The sequence below is a fragment of the Temnothorax longispinosus genome, chromosome 1, assembly GCF_030848805.1.
Source record: "Temnothorax longispinosus isolate EJ_2023e chromosome 1, Tlon_JGU_v1, whole genome shotgun sequence".
Lineage (NCBI taxonomy): Eukaryota > Metazoa > Arthropoda > Insecta > Hymenoptera > Formicidae > Temnothorax > Temnothorax longispinosus.
The window spans coordinates 28,082,165-28,100,683 of record NC_092358.1 but is presented as its reverse complement, the minus strand read 5'-3'; the positions used below and the strand labels follow the sequence as shown (position 1 = coordinate 28,100,683).

General features: G+C 35.4%; 5 protein-coding genes across 7 annotated transcripts in view; 3 read left to right on the top strand and 2 right to left on the bottom strand.

Moving 5' to 3' along the window:
• Positions 1-353: 353 nt before the first annotated feature.
• Positions 354-3,071, top strand: LOC139823033 (uncharacterized). Its single transcript, XM_071795297.1, has 3 exons — positions 354-1,699; positions 2,000-2,126; positions 2,592-3,071. Exons 1-3 carry the CDS (start codon positions 1,385-1,387, stop codon positions 2,945-2,947), a joined length of 798 nt encoding a protein of 265 aa, XP_071651398.1. The 5' UTR covers positions 354-1,384; the 3' UTR covers positions 2,948-3,071.
• Positions 3,072-3,760: 689 nt separating this feature from the next.
• LOC139823037 (uncharacterized) lies at positions 3,761-5,918 on the top strand. The gene is made up of 5 exons (XM_071795310.1): positions 3,761-3,899; positions 4,240-4,394; positions 4,532-4,708; positions 4,862-5,029; positions 5,247-5,918. Exons 1-5 carry the CDS (start codon positions 3,802-3,804, stop codon positions 5,252-5,254), a joined length of 606 nt encoding a protein of 201 aa, XP_071651411.1. The 5' UTR covers positions 3,761-3,801; the 3' UTR covers positions 5,255-5,918.
• Positions 5,919-6,138: 220 nt separating this feature from the next.
• Positions 6,139-10,964, bottom strand: Uvrag (UV-resistance associated gene). Its single transcript, XM_071795289.1, has 9 exons — positions 10,355-10,964; positions 10,051-10,255; positions 9,272-9,859; positions 9,009-9,181; positions 8,686-8,912; positions 8,441-8,611; positions 7,338-8,291; positions 7,139-7,211; positions 6,139-7,064 (listed from the first exon to the last, which is right to left on the bottom strand). Exons 1-9 carry the CDS (start codon positions 10,457-10,459, stop codon positions 6,873-6,875), a joined length of 2,688 nt encoding a protein of 895 aa, XP_071651390.1. The 5' UTR covers positions 10,460-10,964; the 3' UTR covers positions 6,139-6,872.
• A 123-nt stretch (positions 10,965-11,087) lies between these two features.
• The window catches only part of LOC139822989 (uncharacterized), a 60,918-nt gene continuing 53,486 nt past the window's right edge, over positions 11,088-18,519 (top strand). The window contains exons 1-6 of one of the 2 annotated variants that reach the window (XM_071795242.1): positions 11,088-11,165; positions 11,580-11,765; positions 12,223-12,297; positions 12,892-13,019; positions 13,273-13,384; positions 13,687-13,739. The gene's annotated coding sequence lies outside the window, so the exon portion shown is untranslated. Of the gene's footprint in view, positions 11,166-11,579; positions 11,766-12,222; positions 12,298-12,891; positions 13,385-13,686; positions 13,740-18,519 lie in introns of both variants that reach the window. The other variant, XM_071795250.1, reaches the window with a different exon arrangement.
• LOC139823006 (uncharacterized) lies at positions 13,414-16,481 on the bottom strand. Of its 2 annotated transcripts, XM_071795270.1 has the most exons (4): positions 16,073-16,481; positions 15,592-15,882; positions 14,610-14,862; positions 13,415-14,260 (listed from the first exon to the last, which is right to left on the bottom strand). In XM_071795270.1, the coding sequence occupies exons 2-4, from the start codon at positions 15,768-15,770 to the stop codon at positions 14,180-14,182; spliced, it is 513 nt and encodes a 170-aa protein (XP_071651371.1). In that variant the 5' UTR covers positions 15,771-15,882; positions 16,073-16,481; the 3' UTR covers positions 13,415-14,179. The 2 variants fall into 2 exon arrangements, with proteins under 2 accessions (XP_071651378.1, XP_071651371.1); XM_071795277.1 differs by having other exon boundaries at positions 13,414-14,260; positions 15,592-16,481.

Here is an 18,519-nt window from a genome sequence, read left to right as displayed (position 1 = left end):
GACCTGCGGGGTAGGAAAAGTAAGCATATAGCCTTTTAGCTGATGGCGTATGTGGTATGTGTGATCTACCTAAAGCGTGCGTTTTGCCGATTTATCGCACGCGCGAAAAGTATAAACCAATAATTGCCCACCGCGTCGGGATTGTCGGGACGGGAAACCGTCGATGCATGCACGGCTTCGTCGCGTCTTGTTTCGTCGATGTTCAGATGACGACGTCACAGTTCTATTCTTGGTGGCGTGGACGCAGCGATATCTTTAGAGCGACCATCATCGCGGCATCGCCATCGGTACAGTCCGTTTCCGAGCTTTCCTTCCTTCTCGGCCACGAAAACGTGCCAGTTGGTGCCGGTTTAGCCGGTTGACGAGAGAAGCGCAAAAGCGCGGATGATTTATACTAAATCTAAACTCTAAACTAAATCGGACCACCCCCCCTTATAGAAATTTAATACTGTAAGTGATTTTTTGGCTAGTGATTAATTATTTAAAAGCATTATTAAAAGCACTATTAACAGTGCTTTTAATAGTGCTTTTAAGTGATTAATTACTAGCCAAAAAATCACTTACAGTATTAAATTTCTATAAGGGCCGCTAGTCCACCGTGTTCCCTAACAATGAGAACCCGCGGCGCGGCGCGGCGTTCTTAATTTTTTAATTCCACCATATTATTACTTACAATTAGTTTATCCGAAACGCGAATATAAACGAGTCTCTTCGAGTCACAACGGGATAGAAATATTATTATTCAGCGTGACGTGGTCGGATATAATATGATAAAAACTCGATTTCAATTAAAAACGCACGTTAGAAATAATAAAGAGTAGAAATGGTGGGGCGATTACAACATATCAGAAAATCAGAAGATTGTATGATATGTGTATACATATTTCTATAAATAGTATAAGTATAAATTATTAGAAACGTAAAAATTTGAAGAGCGCCTCCGCGCAAATCGACTATCAATGTATCAATATCAATCTACATCTACATATATCGGGGTTAAATCGTCCGATATTACAATTTTATTTAGAAATATGTGAAAATTTGCAGTAGAAATATTTGCAAAATATAAATTTACTATGGCACGATGAATGACGCATAAATTTTTAGAGTAATAAATTACAGTTTCAAAAATGTGGATGTCGAATTGGCTTTTCCGAGCCCCTTGGGCGATCGCGACCCAATGAAAGGTAAATAAAGATAATTGAACAAATTTTATGTATACATTTAGTATACATTTAACACAAATGTTTGACCGTTGATCGTGCTAAAAAGATCAGCAGAAGTAGATGGATGACAACGATGGCTCGAAATCTTTGAGACATTTTCATAAAGCTTTCATCGCCCATCATTGTGAAGGAATCTTCCACCCTCCGGAAATTAAATCATGAATAAAAAAAATCATTTCGACTACATTTCGACCTATCAGAAGGATTATACCTGGCCCTACGTACCGTCCACATGTCGTACTCAACCTCCAACTAAAATTAAACCAATCGTCGTTAAAGGTTGCACTTGTATCGATTCACGGCGAGTACGTAATAAAGAAGGATGGGACGGGAATCTCGAGGAGTGTCTCAATTGGAGTCAGATAGGTCCTATGGGACGACTTCTGGAGCCAAAGATTTATCCCAAGATTGACCAGGTTCCTGAAGCGGATTCGATCGTAACGCGATTCGATCCCCAGCTACCCAGTATTTGCGTGAGAAAAGAAAACATTCAAAATTCCGTCTAACATACAATTGACCTTTCGTCAATTGTAATATAATTGGATCCTAGAATAAAAAAGTCATTTTATTTACGTTTATGTTTGACTTATATTCTTTCTGCTTATATTCTTGTATCGGAATTTGTTTCGGAAAATTAATATAAGATTAATACACATCTAACATATCTAACAATAAGGAAATTTGTGAGATGACAATTAAGAAATAATATGATGAAGTGAAATTAATATAATAGATGTGTAATAAATTAAATTCTCTGAATTTAATTTTTAAAGCTTAAAGAAGAATATCCTGGTTTGTACGGTTATACGGGATTAAAGGGCTCACTTCCGAAGGAACCGATTACACGGGTGGATGCCGATCGTATGAAAACGACGTATCAAGCGGATTACAGTGATCCTGGTGAGTACGTCTATAATACTCATCACATAAATAGTGTGTGGAATATATATCGTATAATCGGGAGGAAAACGGGCTAATTAAGAGCCATTCGCTGTTTACGATGCAAAAGAATATTTATTCTGTATTTAATGTTCGAACGTTTCGGTCCCTTTTTGGACCATCTTCAGCATAAATTCTATAGTTCTATCTCACCGTTGACCATCTCATTGTCAGATTGAGTATTCACTTGTCGCTCGAGACAGACGGTGCCCCTTACAATTGGGGAGGGATATATCCATCCTTTGTGGCGGAAACACAGAGGAGGCTATATAAACCTCGTCTTTCGTGAGATGGTCACCGTTTGTCACTTAATTTTACCATAGAATTTATGCTGAAAAATTATTATATAAATTTTTTATATATATAATGATACTACTCTTTCACCCACTTTCACCATTTGATATGAAGAAATTTCGATGTTTTTAGCAGCTGCACGTATGACGCAACGTGACATGGCGATGACAGTCATCGATACGAACGCACGCGGTCAATGTAGGATGCCGATAAAGATAACCATAGAAGCTGATTGTCCGCCGCATTGTTATCTCCCTTCCTCGATATGTACGAGCGTTTGGAAACGCGATCATAAACGAAAAAATGGATCAAGACGCGAAAAAAAATGCGACGATGTCGAGAGAAGACAAATGTCACTGCCATCCTGGAAATCAGAGTACCAAGATAGCATCAGTAAAATTGGGCACGCCATTATGAGAGCTAAATTACATCGCGCAAAGAGGAAAGCTTTACCAGTCCAGTATCAATATTCCACTACATCTAGTTGAACTTATAACAACAGATCTGCACAACTAACCGCCAAATTATACATGTATAACATATATATATAAAATCTAATTTTTTAATAAACCAATATAATAGAAAATTAAATAATAATAATAATTTATATTTTCGTCAACTTTAAAATGCAATTAACGTACAAAATATTTCGGGAATGCATTAAAAATATCAAACTTATATATATCTCTATTACATATGTTTACACTTGAAAGAGGAAAAGAGAGAAGAGATGGATATAAAAAGGAAAAGTAATGATAAAAAGTAAAAAACGCAGAGAAAATGCAACCAATTATGTAAAAGAAAAATCAATTAACCACGCGCAGTTAATTTTTATACAGGCAAGAATTAAAAGATTATCTAGCTATAAACCGTAACTCTTCAACTAGAAAAGAAACGTGCGAACCGCAGTGCAGTGTGCAGTGCGTGCAGTGTGCGCTTTATATACAGAGCGACTATCACACAACTAATTTACATCGCGAATATCGCGATAGTGAAAGAATGCTCGTCGTGTCGCCTGGATCTTGAATTTTTCAAAGAATATTGAATTTTATTAACCTATTGCATCGCGTGTTAATTGCCAGAAGTTGCCACTGACACTTTATTCCTATGTAGATTCATTCTTGTCTTGCCTCGTTTAGACCCCGCTTATTGTTGTTAGACCCCCTCAATGTTTTCCTATTTAAAATATTTAAAATTTCTAATTTTGAACGGGCTTTGCTATTCGTCCTAAAAATTATTTTTGAAGAAACTTGACGAAATTGTGTAGGTGGAAAATGTCGAAATTTTTGTCAGTATAACCTCCAAAGTTAGTGAAACCTCCAAAAAACCGCTCTCAACATCAATGGATTGTACCACCGGTACTCGACCGAATCATATTTTCAGACCCGATCCAGAAGATTGTAAATGTGACGTTCATGGCTACGAGACTGAAAAAGCTAGGTAAACTCGTAAGTTTTTCTAGTCAACGAACAATCTCTCTCTCTCTCTCTCTCTCTCTCTCTCTCTCTCTCTCTCTCTCTCTCTCTCTCTCTCTCTCTCTCTCTCTCTCTCTCTCTCTCTCTCTCTCTCTCTCTCTCTCTCTCTCTCTCTCTCTCTCTCTCTCTCTCTCTCTCTCTCCCCCCCCCCTCTCTCTCTCTCTCTCTCTCTCTCTCCCCCCCTCCCTCCCTCTCTCTCTCTCTCTCCAACAATCTCAGTAGCTTATTAATTATTATAGTCCTTTGCGAGTATGCAGGGTATATGTATATTGAGTCAAACCGTTTGATCTCATTTCATTTGAAAGGTATCGACACTTTGCTGATAAGGAACGTCGACTTTGCGACGAGCTAATTAAGGTCAATCGTAAAATGATGGATTTCACGTCATCGATGTTAGACAGCGCTTGCGATATAGAAGAGACGATCAAAAGCATTTACAAAACGGATTATGAGAAGAGGGGTAAATTTGTCCGACTATAATATTGCTCCATATGTCCGACAATATTAACACGACAAAAATTATATTAGAAGAAAAATCTGCGCTATTTTCTCTACCGTCTCATCTATTACTGCCACATCAATAAATTATTTTTCTAGGTCTACCCGTCACCCGTTACAGATCATTAATGGCAGTGATAGATTCGCCAATTAAATCACAAATTATTATCGATGTAAAAGACGCTTACAAAGATCCGACCAGATTTAGATCCTCGGCTATGGAAAGTTTAACAATACAACCTGTCAAAACGATAAATCTCTTAAATGATAAGTGGGGTAATCAAATGTGTCAAAAATATACATATATTATATCTATCTATATGTCGAGTTTACGTAATAGATAAGCGAGATATTGCAGGCGGTAAAGATATTTCTAAAGTTTTATATGTCACGTTACAGTAAGTACATACGCAATTGGATTATTTGCAGTTGTAGAAACGTGTTCTTTCTGGGACGAGTTATTTACTGGCTGCTCCGAGTATATGGATACTATTAGTAAAATGGGTTTAATTAATATAAAAAATCAACAGCGATATTTGGCGCCTCTCATCTCTGTGTCGAGAAAACTTGGCAATAATTGCAATTCTCTTATTAAAGGTAACGTAAAATATAAATTCAATTTATATATTAAAGTTAATTATTAATAATAATATGTTGCAATATAAGAAGCAGTAATCGAAATTGTGTAGAATTGAAATTATATGTAAAATTTAAAAAGTCCACAATAGATTCTTGTTTCAATTTTCATGTATACGCGTCTGAATAAATATAGAATTATATATATACATATCTTTTTTATCTTTTTGCAAAATAGATCGATAAAGATGGAAAGAGGGAAATCATATCAAGGGAGAAAGAGAGAAGCAAAGAGAGAGAGAGAGAGAGAGAGAGACGAGGCAATTGAGAAAAGACAAAAACTGATACATATTGGTAAATATATATAATATAAAATTGCGCATTTATAAGATTAAATGTAAAAATTAAAATTTATAAAAGTTCTATAAAAATCGTATTATATTAACAATATAAATATTGGATTGAAATATATTTTTTATGTATAATATGTAAACAGATACAACAGGAAATATATCTTACAATTAGACTGTTGTTTTACACGTGTGTTTATACGTTGTGCAATATTGAAATGAATTTAGTGCAACATTATCTACGTACATATTTTAATGAATACTACTTAAATAGATTTAACTAGACAGAGCGAAAGAGAGATTTCAGAAAGCAAAATTAAAATTTTCATGCAAAATAAAAATAATGTGTAATTATTCAATAAAAGATAAATAGGTACAAACATATAAACAAGAGATAATTTGTTTTTTTCTCTTTCCTTTAATAACTTTTTTTATTTCATATTATATCACAATGCGATAGTCGCTCGAGTTCCACGAAATTGTTTTGCGAACAATTCTTCCACAGGTTGCTTTTATCTAATTACTTATCTAATTATCAGATTACAGATTAATTACTATTACATGATCGTTTTGTTTAAGCGATTATGTGGTTTGTTTGGTCCTCGCACATAAATTTATGGTATACTGTAATATTTCTAATGATAAAAATAGAATCAACTATATTGATGCATTCTATCGCTTGCATAATAAGCATGAATTAAACACTGATCAATCATGTGAATTAAGTACAGTGAAAAAATCTATAATACATAGTACATATGTATATACAAACTTTATGTATTACATTTCATCTCAGTTTAATGAAAACGCTTCCGTACAGAAATAATAACAATATAAATGTTGCAGGTTATATTACAGTAATAGGGTCGTGTAACTTAATAATTGTATCAATACATATTTACATCTCACTATTAAATTAAGAAAATCTCGATTTACAGCTGTTGATTATAATGAACTGTCCAAAGTTTCATCATAAGTGTGCAATACGAAAACATAATAACACCCTCACATCTGTACCAGATATATGTACAAAGATGCATTTCTTTAAAAAAGCTGTTAATTTTGCTACCTCTTACATATATTACTGTATTATTATTACATCCAATAATATCATCGATGACAGTTCTCGATAGTTGTTATTTGCACAAACATAAGAGAACGAAAGAAGCTATAAATGTACATACATAGAATAATAGGTAAGCACAACTGACTTTCTTAATTTTACCCTTATAGATAATTTAGCTTATATTTGTCACGAAATACGTAATTTTTTCCATATCCGTACTGTAAGACAGTGATTATTATAAACCTTTTGTGTTATTTCGATTAAATAAAAGATAATAAATATTTCTGTAACATCTTACAATATCAATTAAAGTCAACTTTAAATAAGATTTAAAGAATTTTTATCGTATCAACAACATATATATATGTAAAATATAAACTAAACATGTCTTAAGACCTTTGGTATTCGCACCTATTATCAGGACACAACATTATAACGTAGGAAAGTATTAAAGACGCGGTTTCATAACTTTGAAACTAGCTTTCTTGTTGGCTAAAGCTTCGGTGCGCGCACACACGTTTTCTGAGCTCCGCCTAATGACATCTATATACTCGCTTGACGCTTGAATGTCACATTGCATTTTTGCTTCATCGTAACAGCAGTCTGATCTTGATGTACTTAGAATTGACCTCGTACCTACCTAGATATAAAATGAACATTTTTAGATATCATGTTAAAAATGTGTGGAAAGCATTAATTAGCATCGAAATTTACCATTGATTCATTTCTTACAATATCCTGAGGCCTGAATTTTTCAGCATGTTGAAGATAATCTGGTTTATTTTCTCTGTAAAATAAATCACCGCATACATACATATATGTCATATGTGCATGAAATATTTAAAAAATTATTACGTCATGTACAATTGTCATACGGTACAATTTACATACAATTATATCTACTTATATGTACCTGGATTCAAAGCCACGTTTCTGCCGTAATGTAGCATTCTTTGTATATCCTTCTGTATAGGTACAAATAGAATTTGTTCTTTGTTTTTCAGATTCTCCATAGGTATACACATCGTCCAAAGATGAGCACGATTTAACAAAACGTTCTCTGCTGTAGATGGCAGTTTCTGTAAGCGGGTCTTGTCCATGAACACTACTATTTTGTTCGCTGACGATTGTACTATTAATGTCGTAGATTTGTGAAACATTATTTCTGGAATCATGCCTTTTACTGTATTCTCCATTCTTCAACGAATTGTCTATCGCATCTTTGACGTTTCTTAAATTGTCATCGATCGAAAATACATTATCATCGACTCTTTCTCTCTTAATAACATGGTTTCCACTCGAACTCTCATCTGCATCATTTTGGCTACTACTGAGAGCCATTTCGCAGCTGCTTATAGAATTGGAGCTTCTATCTCGAGCACTCACGGAACTTTCCAAGCTATCCGTGACATTCCTTGCTTTAGAAACTGATGTGGGTATCATAATCTCGATGTTGCTTTCAATAACGATCTTATCGCTAATCTCGACAAAATCGTCTTTATCCTTAAGAGTTATATTATCAATATTATTCAGAATGGCACTGTTTAATGTCTCATTACTACTGTTAGTCGATCTATCCTTAGCCAATACCAAGGTTTTATTGTCAATGGCACTCTCTTCCGATTTACAAATTCGCTTTGATTGACTACCTAGCGCAGGCAATTGTACAGGTTTGTCTAAACCCTGATCCAAAGAAGATCCAAGAGATGATTTTATATTTTTTAATTGACTCATTGAGCGAGAAGAACGATGACATTTCTCGAAAATTATTTTTTGCAGTGGTGGTGTGAGAGGTGGATTCTGTTTACCATTACCACTTTCAGTGTCCAAAGACGAGGTAGAAAATGTTCGTTTCGAATCGTCCAAGCTATAAATAATGAAATAAAAAAATTGAAATAAAATAACATTCAAGTTACAAAACACACACCCACATACGCACACGCACAGGCACACGCACACACACACACACACACACACACAGTTAGTAATGACCGTGCAATAAGATACTGTACGTACTGTATTTGATTAGGCTTGATGTTGATAAGCGTAGCGAGATTTGGTAACGTTGCTCTTAAATCGGTAGTCGGGAGGCCGCAATACCATCGAAGCTGTGCTATGTTTTTATTTAATAGATATACAGCGTAATGGAATTGTAATTTATCCTTGCTTCGAGCAAACAGAGGAAACCTAAAAATAATGTGCTAGGGATAAATATACGCGTGAATTCGTTACTAATAAAGATAATTACAAGTAGCCCTTACTGTCTATCGTTGTCAGGCAAACTTTCTGTGATATGATCTATGACTTTACTGCGCGAGCCATAATGAATGATAGGATATCTGGTCGGTACATTCAAAAAATTTGCAATCATCTGCGTTGTATGTGCAACAAAACCTAATGCTACAGCCACTTGTGTGTCGTTCGATAATTCCAATTCCTCGCTGTCTGGCAAATAAACGTCATTTATTCTGAACTTTCCGATACTATCCTACAAAATCGAGAAAAATGTTAGCCACTCAACTTTATAGACTCATTCCGCAATGAAATATATATATATACAATTTTTTTCGAGATGTCGAGATACCTGTTTAATGGGATATATTAAACACATTTCTGAGATTAACTGTCGTCGTCTCTGTGCAAGTTGGCTGCTCAACTGCAAATATGTTTCTCTCGTATCTATATGATTTTGCCGCCACTCATTCAATCTTTCTATATCTTTATTCAGCTCTCTATATCTTTCCATTAAATCAGAACCTAGAAAACAAAGAGTTCTCTTTATCTAGAATATATCGTACCCGTGCAACTCATATATATAACATGCGCGCGGCACGTATTTATATTAACCATGATCTTGATTTTCTTCTACAATATTAGTGTGTAATTGATTCAATACACGAATTTCTCCCATTTTTCGCGCTCTTTCTTGTTCTAACAATTTTGTTCTAAATTTAGCCATTTCTAGCTCTTTACGTATTCTCATAATTTCCAACTTCTTTTCCCTGTTAACTCTTCGTGGTTGCAATAGTCTGTTCAAAGTTGTCTGTGGATACTTGGGAGTATGAAAATCATCACCCGAGGCAATGCGTACTCTGAGCGCTTGCACCGATTCTGTTTGTTGCTTTAGTGCCTGCATTTTGCTTCTTAAACTGCTGAGCTTATTCACAGTATAACTATTCTTTATTTCGGATGCATTTATAGTCATATAAAGATAGCGCTTTGAGTCTGGAGCTGTTGCGAAGCAGTACGCAGGAGTAAAGTATCCACCATGAAAATGAAATATCAAAGAGTTTTCCTTTAGGATAGTTTCTAGATTAGGTGGCAGCTTAGGACCGATATACGCCAATCCTGTAAACGATATTCCCCATGTGGAGAGGGTCACGTCAGCTGTATTATCACATGGCACCGAGCGTTTCCAGACCCTTAGGATAATCTCTGTTCAAAAGACGGAATTTTTTGTTATTTCTCTAAATGTCTACTAAAAACTAAATGCATTCAAAACAAGATGTATGAAGAATGCAAATAATAAATCAACAAGTATACGGAATATATGTATTTATGTATGCATCTAATATACCAAGAGAAAGTATGTAGCGTCTATTGTACTAACAGACAGGAACGCTCACCACTGGCCGTTGAATAACCTGTGGCATGCAGGGTCGGTACTTCGAGACTTGACCATCTTGGATTAGCATTGTCGATCGCTTCGCTCGTATATAACGGAGACGACATACTCGATCTATGTAACGTATAATAGAACCAACATATCTCTCCATTCACATTAGCCTTTAGATTATGGCCTATTATTTGTACTAAACCTCTGAGTCGTAACTGAAAATTTCAAACAAGATAAATGAAGGAGCTTTAGCGTGCTCGAGCTATATCATAATTTTTCTCCAATATGTATACTAATTTTAACTTGTGGCTCACCTGCTGAGTGGCAAGAGGAAGCCAAGTTTTGTATCGTGGGGCGATTCGTGGCTGAAGGGTTAAATCTAAATCCTTAACAAGATTTCGCGATTCGGAAAGCTCCATCGTGTAACTTCATAGTATTGCGATAGTATATCATTCGGTCCAAGAGATATACGAGTCACGTCGGTGTGAGAATGGAGATAGAGGATGACACCGAACCGAACGCCCGGTTTGCGGTTTGACCGAAACAAATAATGAATAATTATAGCCGTACGCCGTACGCACTACGCACACAAAGGCAGGTTATACCGAGCTTTCACGAGTACGGTACATACAACCGAACAAATTTGTATTTAATAATTGTTGAACGCATTAACCACCCACAAAGGCTAGCTTGTCGTTAAGTAGTTTTACGTCACGAATGTCACGATTCAAGTCACTCGCAGTCATTCGATCGCGCGTATGTATGTATGCACGTACATGCATACATACAATTGATACAATTCACATTCGCAGCAATCTGTAGTGTGAACGGGCCTGATAATATTTGATAATATTTGACAAATCCTGACTTCTGACAGCTCCTCGCGAATTGCGACAGTCGCGACACCCTGCATCCCCCTGCACGCCCCTGGGCGTCCCGGCAAGCCCCAGCAACTTGCAGCCACCTGCAGCAGCCAGAGAGAAACCAGTGTCAGTGCAGCCACCACGACCACGCCGACCGCCGACGTAACCGGCGTTACTAGACCTGTGCTCGATGTGCCATTCGCACTTCACACGAAATTGAAAGACATATTTCGCAAGATTTATTCGGCTGAAAATGTATCGCGTGAGTATTCGAGCAAGTGATTACATTTTCTGATATTGAAACATTGCGGACATATCATATCCTACAATTTTAACATGCATATTTAATATATATTTGCATCATAATGCGGCGCGAAAAAACGACCGTTATATATGTATTATAAGGCAATTAAAGGTCGACAGGATATAATGAAAAAATCACACTTTAATTGCGATGTTCGCAATCAGCAGCATCGCCTTCAAACTGCTACAGAGCGATTTTTTTGGAAAAATGGTCAAAATAAATTTTCCGAAAATAAATAAGTGCGATTTTCTCATTATTTTGGCCGTAATACGAATTTTACGATTCGTAGTTCACGGCTCTCCACCGAATCTTCTGATGTCGACCCTTATAAGCGTATATATGTATATATACCTGCATTTAAACGTGCCACAGTGACGCCGCGCTGTGCCGGTCTTATCACGTGAAACTTGAACTGACCGCGCGGGAGACGAGACGAAGCACTTCCGCCCTCCGCCATATTGATGACGTTCTCCTTTCGTTTTCCGTTTCTGGCGACTGGCGAGCACGGATCGGCCTCGGAACTCGGAACGAGTGGCGTCGCGACTCATCGTTCAATTGGTAAGGGTAAGAGTAACCTTTTATATTAATCTTGCATGCATTATTTAATACAGCACCTTGTCGCGTAGTAACATAGATTCAACGCTCGGGCAATAATAATTTGTAAAAATTATACGTACTCGTATTTCGCGATACTTGTTCGGTCGAAGGCGCGTCGCGCGGGCAGTCATATATGAAAGTGACGATCGTATTTTCCAATGTCGCGAATATCGCGGATATATCTGTCAAAACTATTAGTACGCCTATTCGCTAGAATGAAAAATAACGATCGTAATAATAGGCAAGCATATAATATTTCCTACTCGAACCTCGAAAAAATTCATAAGCGCGAAGTTAAGAGCGAGACGCGTAGTGACGCCGCGCGCCGCGGCGCTTTTGGCGCGAGAAGTTGCCCGCGCGACAAACGAAGCGCTTTCGCCATGTTGATTAATACATTTTCTTCCCCTTCTATTTCCAGAACGCAGCGGACACGGGACGGGACGAATCGGCTCCGGACTCCGGACCGAGTGACATCGCAGCTCGTGTTTAACTGGTAAAAATATCACATTTCAAGCTTGCATTCATTATATTATTTACTGCACTATCTGTCGCGTAGTTAGCGTAGTACACATTTTGTGTGATGTGTGTGCGCTCCGGTATTGATAATAATTCTTGAAAATACGTACTTATTTCGCCGAATACTTGTTCGGCCGATGCGACGCCGCGACGCCGCGATGGTGTGGTGGACGCGCGGGCACATGCAGTTGCTTCATATAATCTATTTATTAATTCTTACCGATGGAAATAATTGTTCATTTGCGCAGTGTGTCGTTTTCAAATCACTGTATAATGTAATAAAATATTTTAACGGCCTTTCCGTAATTTGATTGTATATATCTCATACGATTGTATTCCGCTTATTCATTTAAAATATTTTAGCTTATATTTTAACATTTTTTAAATATATTTAATAAATTATTTATGACTTAATTATAATTAAGTATACAAATATACATATATAAAATCTATATCAAATATTTCTATAATAAATAACTAAAATTTATAATAGTTCAAATTAGAGAATTAGAATATCAGGATATTTATTTTAGACATTATATTTTTATTTGAATATTTTCGTATGTTACAGATCAATCTTGTATATAACTCCTCTGTTGTGTGATGTAAGAAAAAGGGTTCAGATGGAAAAACCCGAGAGGAGAAGGAGGAGAGGCCTATATGATGAGAGGCATCAGGCGCCAGCGAAACAACATTGTGGTAAATATTATTTTTTATTTTGTGTAAAAGTAATTTTAGTTTTTGCTTATACTTGAATCGTTTTATTTTTCATCATGATTTTGAAATAATAATTAGGAAGAAGTAATTTGAAATTTTAAGATTTTATTTTTGTAAATATCTTTTGTGGGAAATGTGTAATTATTTAAATAAATATTTAATTGAATGATGAATAAGAAGTTTGATGCGCGTAAGAATTATTTAATAACAAATCATTTATTTATATATGCTTCAGAAGATAACGACGCGGAAAGTGTCGCATCGAGGGAGCTGATAACGTGAGAGGACAGCCTGAGAGGAGGAGGAGGCCTGGGAGAGGCATCGGGCACCAGCGGAACAACTTTGGGGTAAATATTATTTTTTTATTTTATGTAAGAGTAATTGTTTTTTGTTTATTCTTGAGCCTTTATTTATTTCATCATAATTTAGAAATAATAGTAGAAGAAAAGAGAGGAGTAATTTTAATATTTTATAAAAATTGATTCTTATAAAGATTATTTTCGGAAAATGTATAATTATTTAAATAAATATCTAATTGAATAACGAATAAAAAGTTCGATGCCGTAGGAATTATATTTTAAAACATTATTAGGTTTTCCGTTTTTTGAATACCGTTTTAATATATGAATTTTATATTTGTTTGTTACAGAATCAACGTAGCTACGTGGCAGATATAATTCCGCTGTTGCGCATCGGGGTCGCGTGAGTGAATAATTAATAATGTTATTTGTTTAATATTAGAATCGAAAATATCGAATTTTGTAGAATCATATACACACACATACCTATGTCCTATATGTATATAGCACATACTTTGCTCATAAAATAGTAGCTTTCGCAGGATTGAATCGCATGTCAGATTAGTTTTACTTGATTGTGAACGTTACTTCTCGACCGGATCGTAAGTCAAAATGCAAGAAATAATTAGAACTGACTGTAACCCGTGTAGAGTGTGGGGAGACAGTATAAGATATCGAATCGAAATGTGGTATCACTATGTAATGAATCCAGAATGATAGCGGTACGAGCGAACGGGCGAGCAAATGTTATAGGTAAGCGAGAAACCGAACGAAAGAACATATGGAAATATAGTTTCAAGATATAGTTTCAAGATTATAGCTAATTCATTTATCATTTTGATGTTATCTGCGAATAAGTCCAGCGTTATGCAACACCCTGTAAATCTTTTCTCTCGGTATTTTGTCCGTTTCTCGGTCGATTACCTGTAACATCAAATTCGGAATTCTGAAAAGTTTGTCGACTTAAATTCGATATATTTGAATGCTTAACGTAATTGACTACCTAGCTTAACGTGTAAACAGCGCAATTATGCGTCTTTATTTGCTAAAATATAAATAACGAATTTTGTTAATTGTGAGAGGTTTGTTAACGATGCAATCTCACAATCTCTAACTATACTTGAAGTGCATAATATGCAGTGCAATAGCATTAATTAATTTCATCTTTATTCCTTTGTTTAAAGAACTTGAATTCAGATCAGATTAATAATAAGTGATAAAAAAATGTTTCTGTTACATTTCATGTTCTGGATAAATTACGAAAATTATGTACCTGCATTTCTTTATCGATGAACCAGGATTCCTTAGCGAGACCAGCAGCGATACTTGGATTTTTATAGAAATTATTTCGTAATTGGTTAGGCAAATTATCTTCCATTGCAGAATTAATTATGACAGCTGGATGGGCGAGCGTCGCTTCGGGAGTTAGAAAAAGAACTGGCGTAGCCGTGCAAGTTGCCACTATGATGAACATGACAATATTCGTGTAGTTAGTTAGAGTCGGCATTTGATGTTTCGATGCTCTCCTGAAAGATTGAAAAAATCTTGTCCAAGGTAGAAAAGATAACACATTTGATTAGGTAAAATTTGATTATTATTCGAGTGTCAAAAGTCTATTGCGAAATTAATGCTAGATTAGATTCAAGTTGCCCGATTGCCCGCCCATGCGATTGCCCGACTGTCACGCACTGACAAATTGTACATAAAATGCCAGGTCCTCACTAGGTGTGAATCACGAACGTGAACCTATATATGTTTTCACGCTTTCCACTAAGGGCTTAAGCTGAGCAAGACAGATACACGTTTGTGGTTTACGCCTAGTGAGAACCCAACATTAATTAGGTGCCCAACATAATGTTTTATTTATTTTATCAGATTCTATCAGATAGCTAAAACTCGTGCCTCGACAGCGAATCATAAACAGCACTAGACATAATCTGATGGCGGAAATATAATAATAATAATAGTTTCTATTCCTTTTGTGGAAAATATTTTACTTGCTGCATTTTTATACACCTAATTTTTTAGCTTGATCTGACTTTTGTTCTCCGAATTCGCGCGTTCTTCTACGGATTTTTGAAACAGTGACATGTTTTAAGACATTGTGCTGCAAATGTCAGTTGAATGAAATTTATCAGCTTAATGATTGATTTCATTGTAACGTTCATTGTCACATCTTATAACATGAATTTTTTACGCGTTTTACTTTGCAATACCTTGATCGCGCAAGATTTCGTATTAAACTTACAACTTACCTTTCAAAGACGCTATAAAGATTCGCAATACTTTGCGACCAAGTGGCGTTTACCTCGCGCGTATTTAACTGATTGTGAGCGCAAGATCCGTGAAAACAGGACTTATATACACATACGCGATACACGTTGCCTGACCGGTGTTCTTGGTGTTCGGTACAAGTTAAAATCATATCCGACATCCCTTGGTCATTGACTAGCCCAGAGGCTCCGCTGACTCCTTCTCTCCACGTTTACCTTCAGACAAGGTCGCTAATCCGCCGTTAACTGAGTCAAGGGTGATGATCCTATCAACTGTCACTTTGCTCATAAATATCACAGAGAGATACAATATCTACCGTGGCCTTGTATTTCGTCATTTTTTACGAACGCGATAGATGTGTCAGATATACTGGTACGTGTTACATGGTAACTAATTGTCAAAAATGTTCGGTAAATCCATGTAACTGTGCACAAATATGTGAATATATACAATAGAATGTACCTTATATACACGCCTGAAAAAACGTTCGATCCCAAATTGCCAACGAAATCAGATCAGTCCGCTTTATCATTCTCGCAATCGAATTCAATCACATATGCGAGTAGCATTTTTAATACTGGGACTGTTTTCCGGCTTGCGTATTATGCGCGTTACGCCTTCGTCGTAATACAATCAGAACCGGATTCAGTTCTGGTTAATTCATGCCAGTTTTCTATCGTAGGCATTATACCGCATCGGATACTAGTCACGATACTGTCACTTATAGTCCCTGGCACTCGACTCTCCTCTCTTTTCTTCAAATTATTTTATAAATAAATAAATACTTAAAAATAAATAAGAAAATGTGAAAATTCTTGCATAAACGATAAGATATCGAAATAATTGATTTATGGAAATTCTTTTAACTCTACAAGCGTTATGTGATATTCTTTATGTATATAATTAGTATTAATATGTAATTTATATTTTATAGTATTAACAATAAGTAGGATTGTGTGCTAATTTTGATTAATAAATATTTGATTAAATGAATTTTTATTAAATTGATGTTAATCTGATACGTAACAATTATGTAAATATATTTTATTTAAATATACATTTTGATTGACTAAAGAAACATTTAAAAAAATTAATTCTATGCGCATGCGCGCGCGCACACACACACACACACACACTCTCTCTCTCTTTCTCTCTCTCTCTCTCTCTCTCTCTCTCTCTCTCTCTTAAACCCATAAGCAAAATTCTTTCAACGAATCGGAGTAAATCTCATGAACGATACGGATGAGGGTATGGAACCACTTGTATTATTGAGGTCAATGTTATGGCCTTATAAATAATCAGCGGCACAGTGGTTACCCTTGTCGGGTAACTACTGAAAGGTTTCAGGAAGTTGTTAACACTATCACGGACTATAATCAGTCTGATTTGATAAACTGTGAAATGTAAAACTTTAAATCGCTTAAAATAGTAATCGTTGCACTTGATACATTTTTAAACGTTGATATTAATAAAAAATTGAAAGAGACTGGAGAGAGGAGATTGATACATTTCGAAATATACATATATACAAACAATAAAGTAAATTAAAACGTTTATTGTTATTCCTTCATGTACAATATTTGCATATATTGGCTATTAGAAAAACATATTATATCAATCTTTGATCACACGAGATATCGTTACATTAGGTACATAATACATAAAAACAGATTATTAAGGATTATTCTTTTAATTGCATATATCTTGTGTGCATTATACGCGCATTGTATAGTAATAAGATTGGCGACAATCATAGCGCAGATCACAGCTTTCAATTGAATTCTAATTAAACATTTTATCGCTTTAACAATTAAACACTTTTTTGTAAAAAATGATAATATTCAATAATCAATTAACAACGAAAGAGCATCGAGCCGTAACTAGGTGTTAATGTTAATATATTTACATATAATTTAAATAACAAACGTTTCGGTCAACATATTGGACCATCCTCAGTGTCGTACAATAAACGCAATTTGTTAAATCGGAGTAACATTAAAGAAATTACACGTTCAAAAATTAAAAACTAAAAACTAAGCGCAAACGCTTGTTGTTTTCGGAGTACGTCATGGTTAAGGATCGTTTTGTTCGTCGTGCGATCATTAGTCGAGTCAGCATTGTCGAAGATGTGTTCTATTAACACGTGTTTGCCATATCATTGTAATAGAACACATCTTCGACAATGCTGACTCGACTAATGATCGCACGACGAACGAAACGATCCTTAACCATGACGTACTCCGAAAACAACGAGCGTTTGCTCTTAGTTTTCAGTTTTTAATTTTTGTAATTTCTTTAATGTTACTCCGATTTAAAAAATTGCGTTTATTGTACGACACTGAGGATGGTCCAATATGTTGACCGAAACGTTTGTTATTTAAATTATAGTAAATATATTAACATTAACACCTAGTTACGGCACGATGCTCTTTCGTTGTTAATTGATTTTTAATCCTGTGAGCCTTTACTTTTAATATTCAATAATTTAGAATATTTAGATATCACCGAATGTAGGCTTATTTTTTTATTTAGCTTACTTATGAAGCAGATAAACGAAGGATTAGTAGAAAATATATTAATAAAATCTATTCAATAAAAGCATCTTTTATTACTCTTATTTAGAGAGTTAGAGAGATCTTCGATACTTATTTCAATTTTTTGTGTATTATTCTTTCCTTTCCTCCGCGCGAAAAGTATTCATCACAAAATTATTATAATGGACAAATATTGCAAATTAAAGTCTGCCAATATTTTCCATTTCATTATATTGCACTAAAACTTCGGAGAAATGGTTTCCTGATAAACTGGAACTGCTGCGTGAGCCACGGGTGTAAGGGCCTTCCCAACGATTGGTATGGATCCGTGCACTTGCACATGATCCACACGATGAGCGGTCTTAATCAACGTCG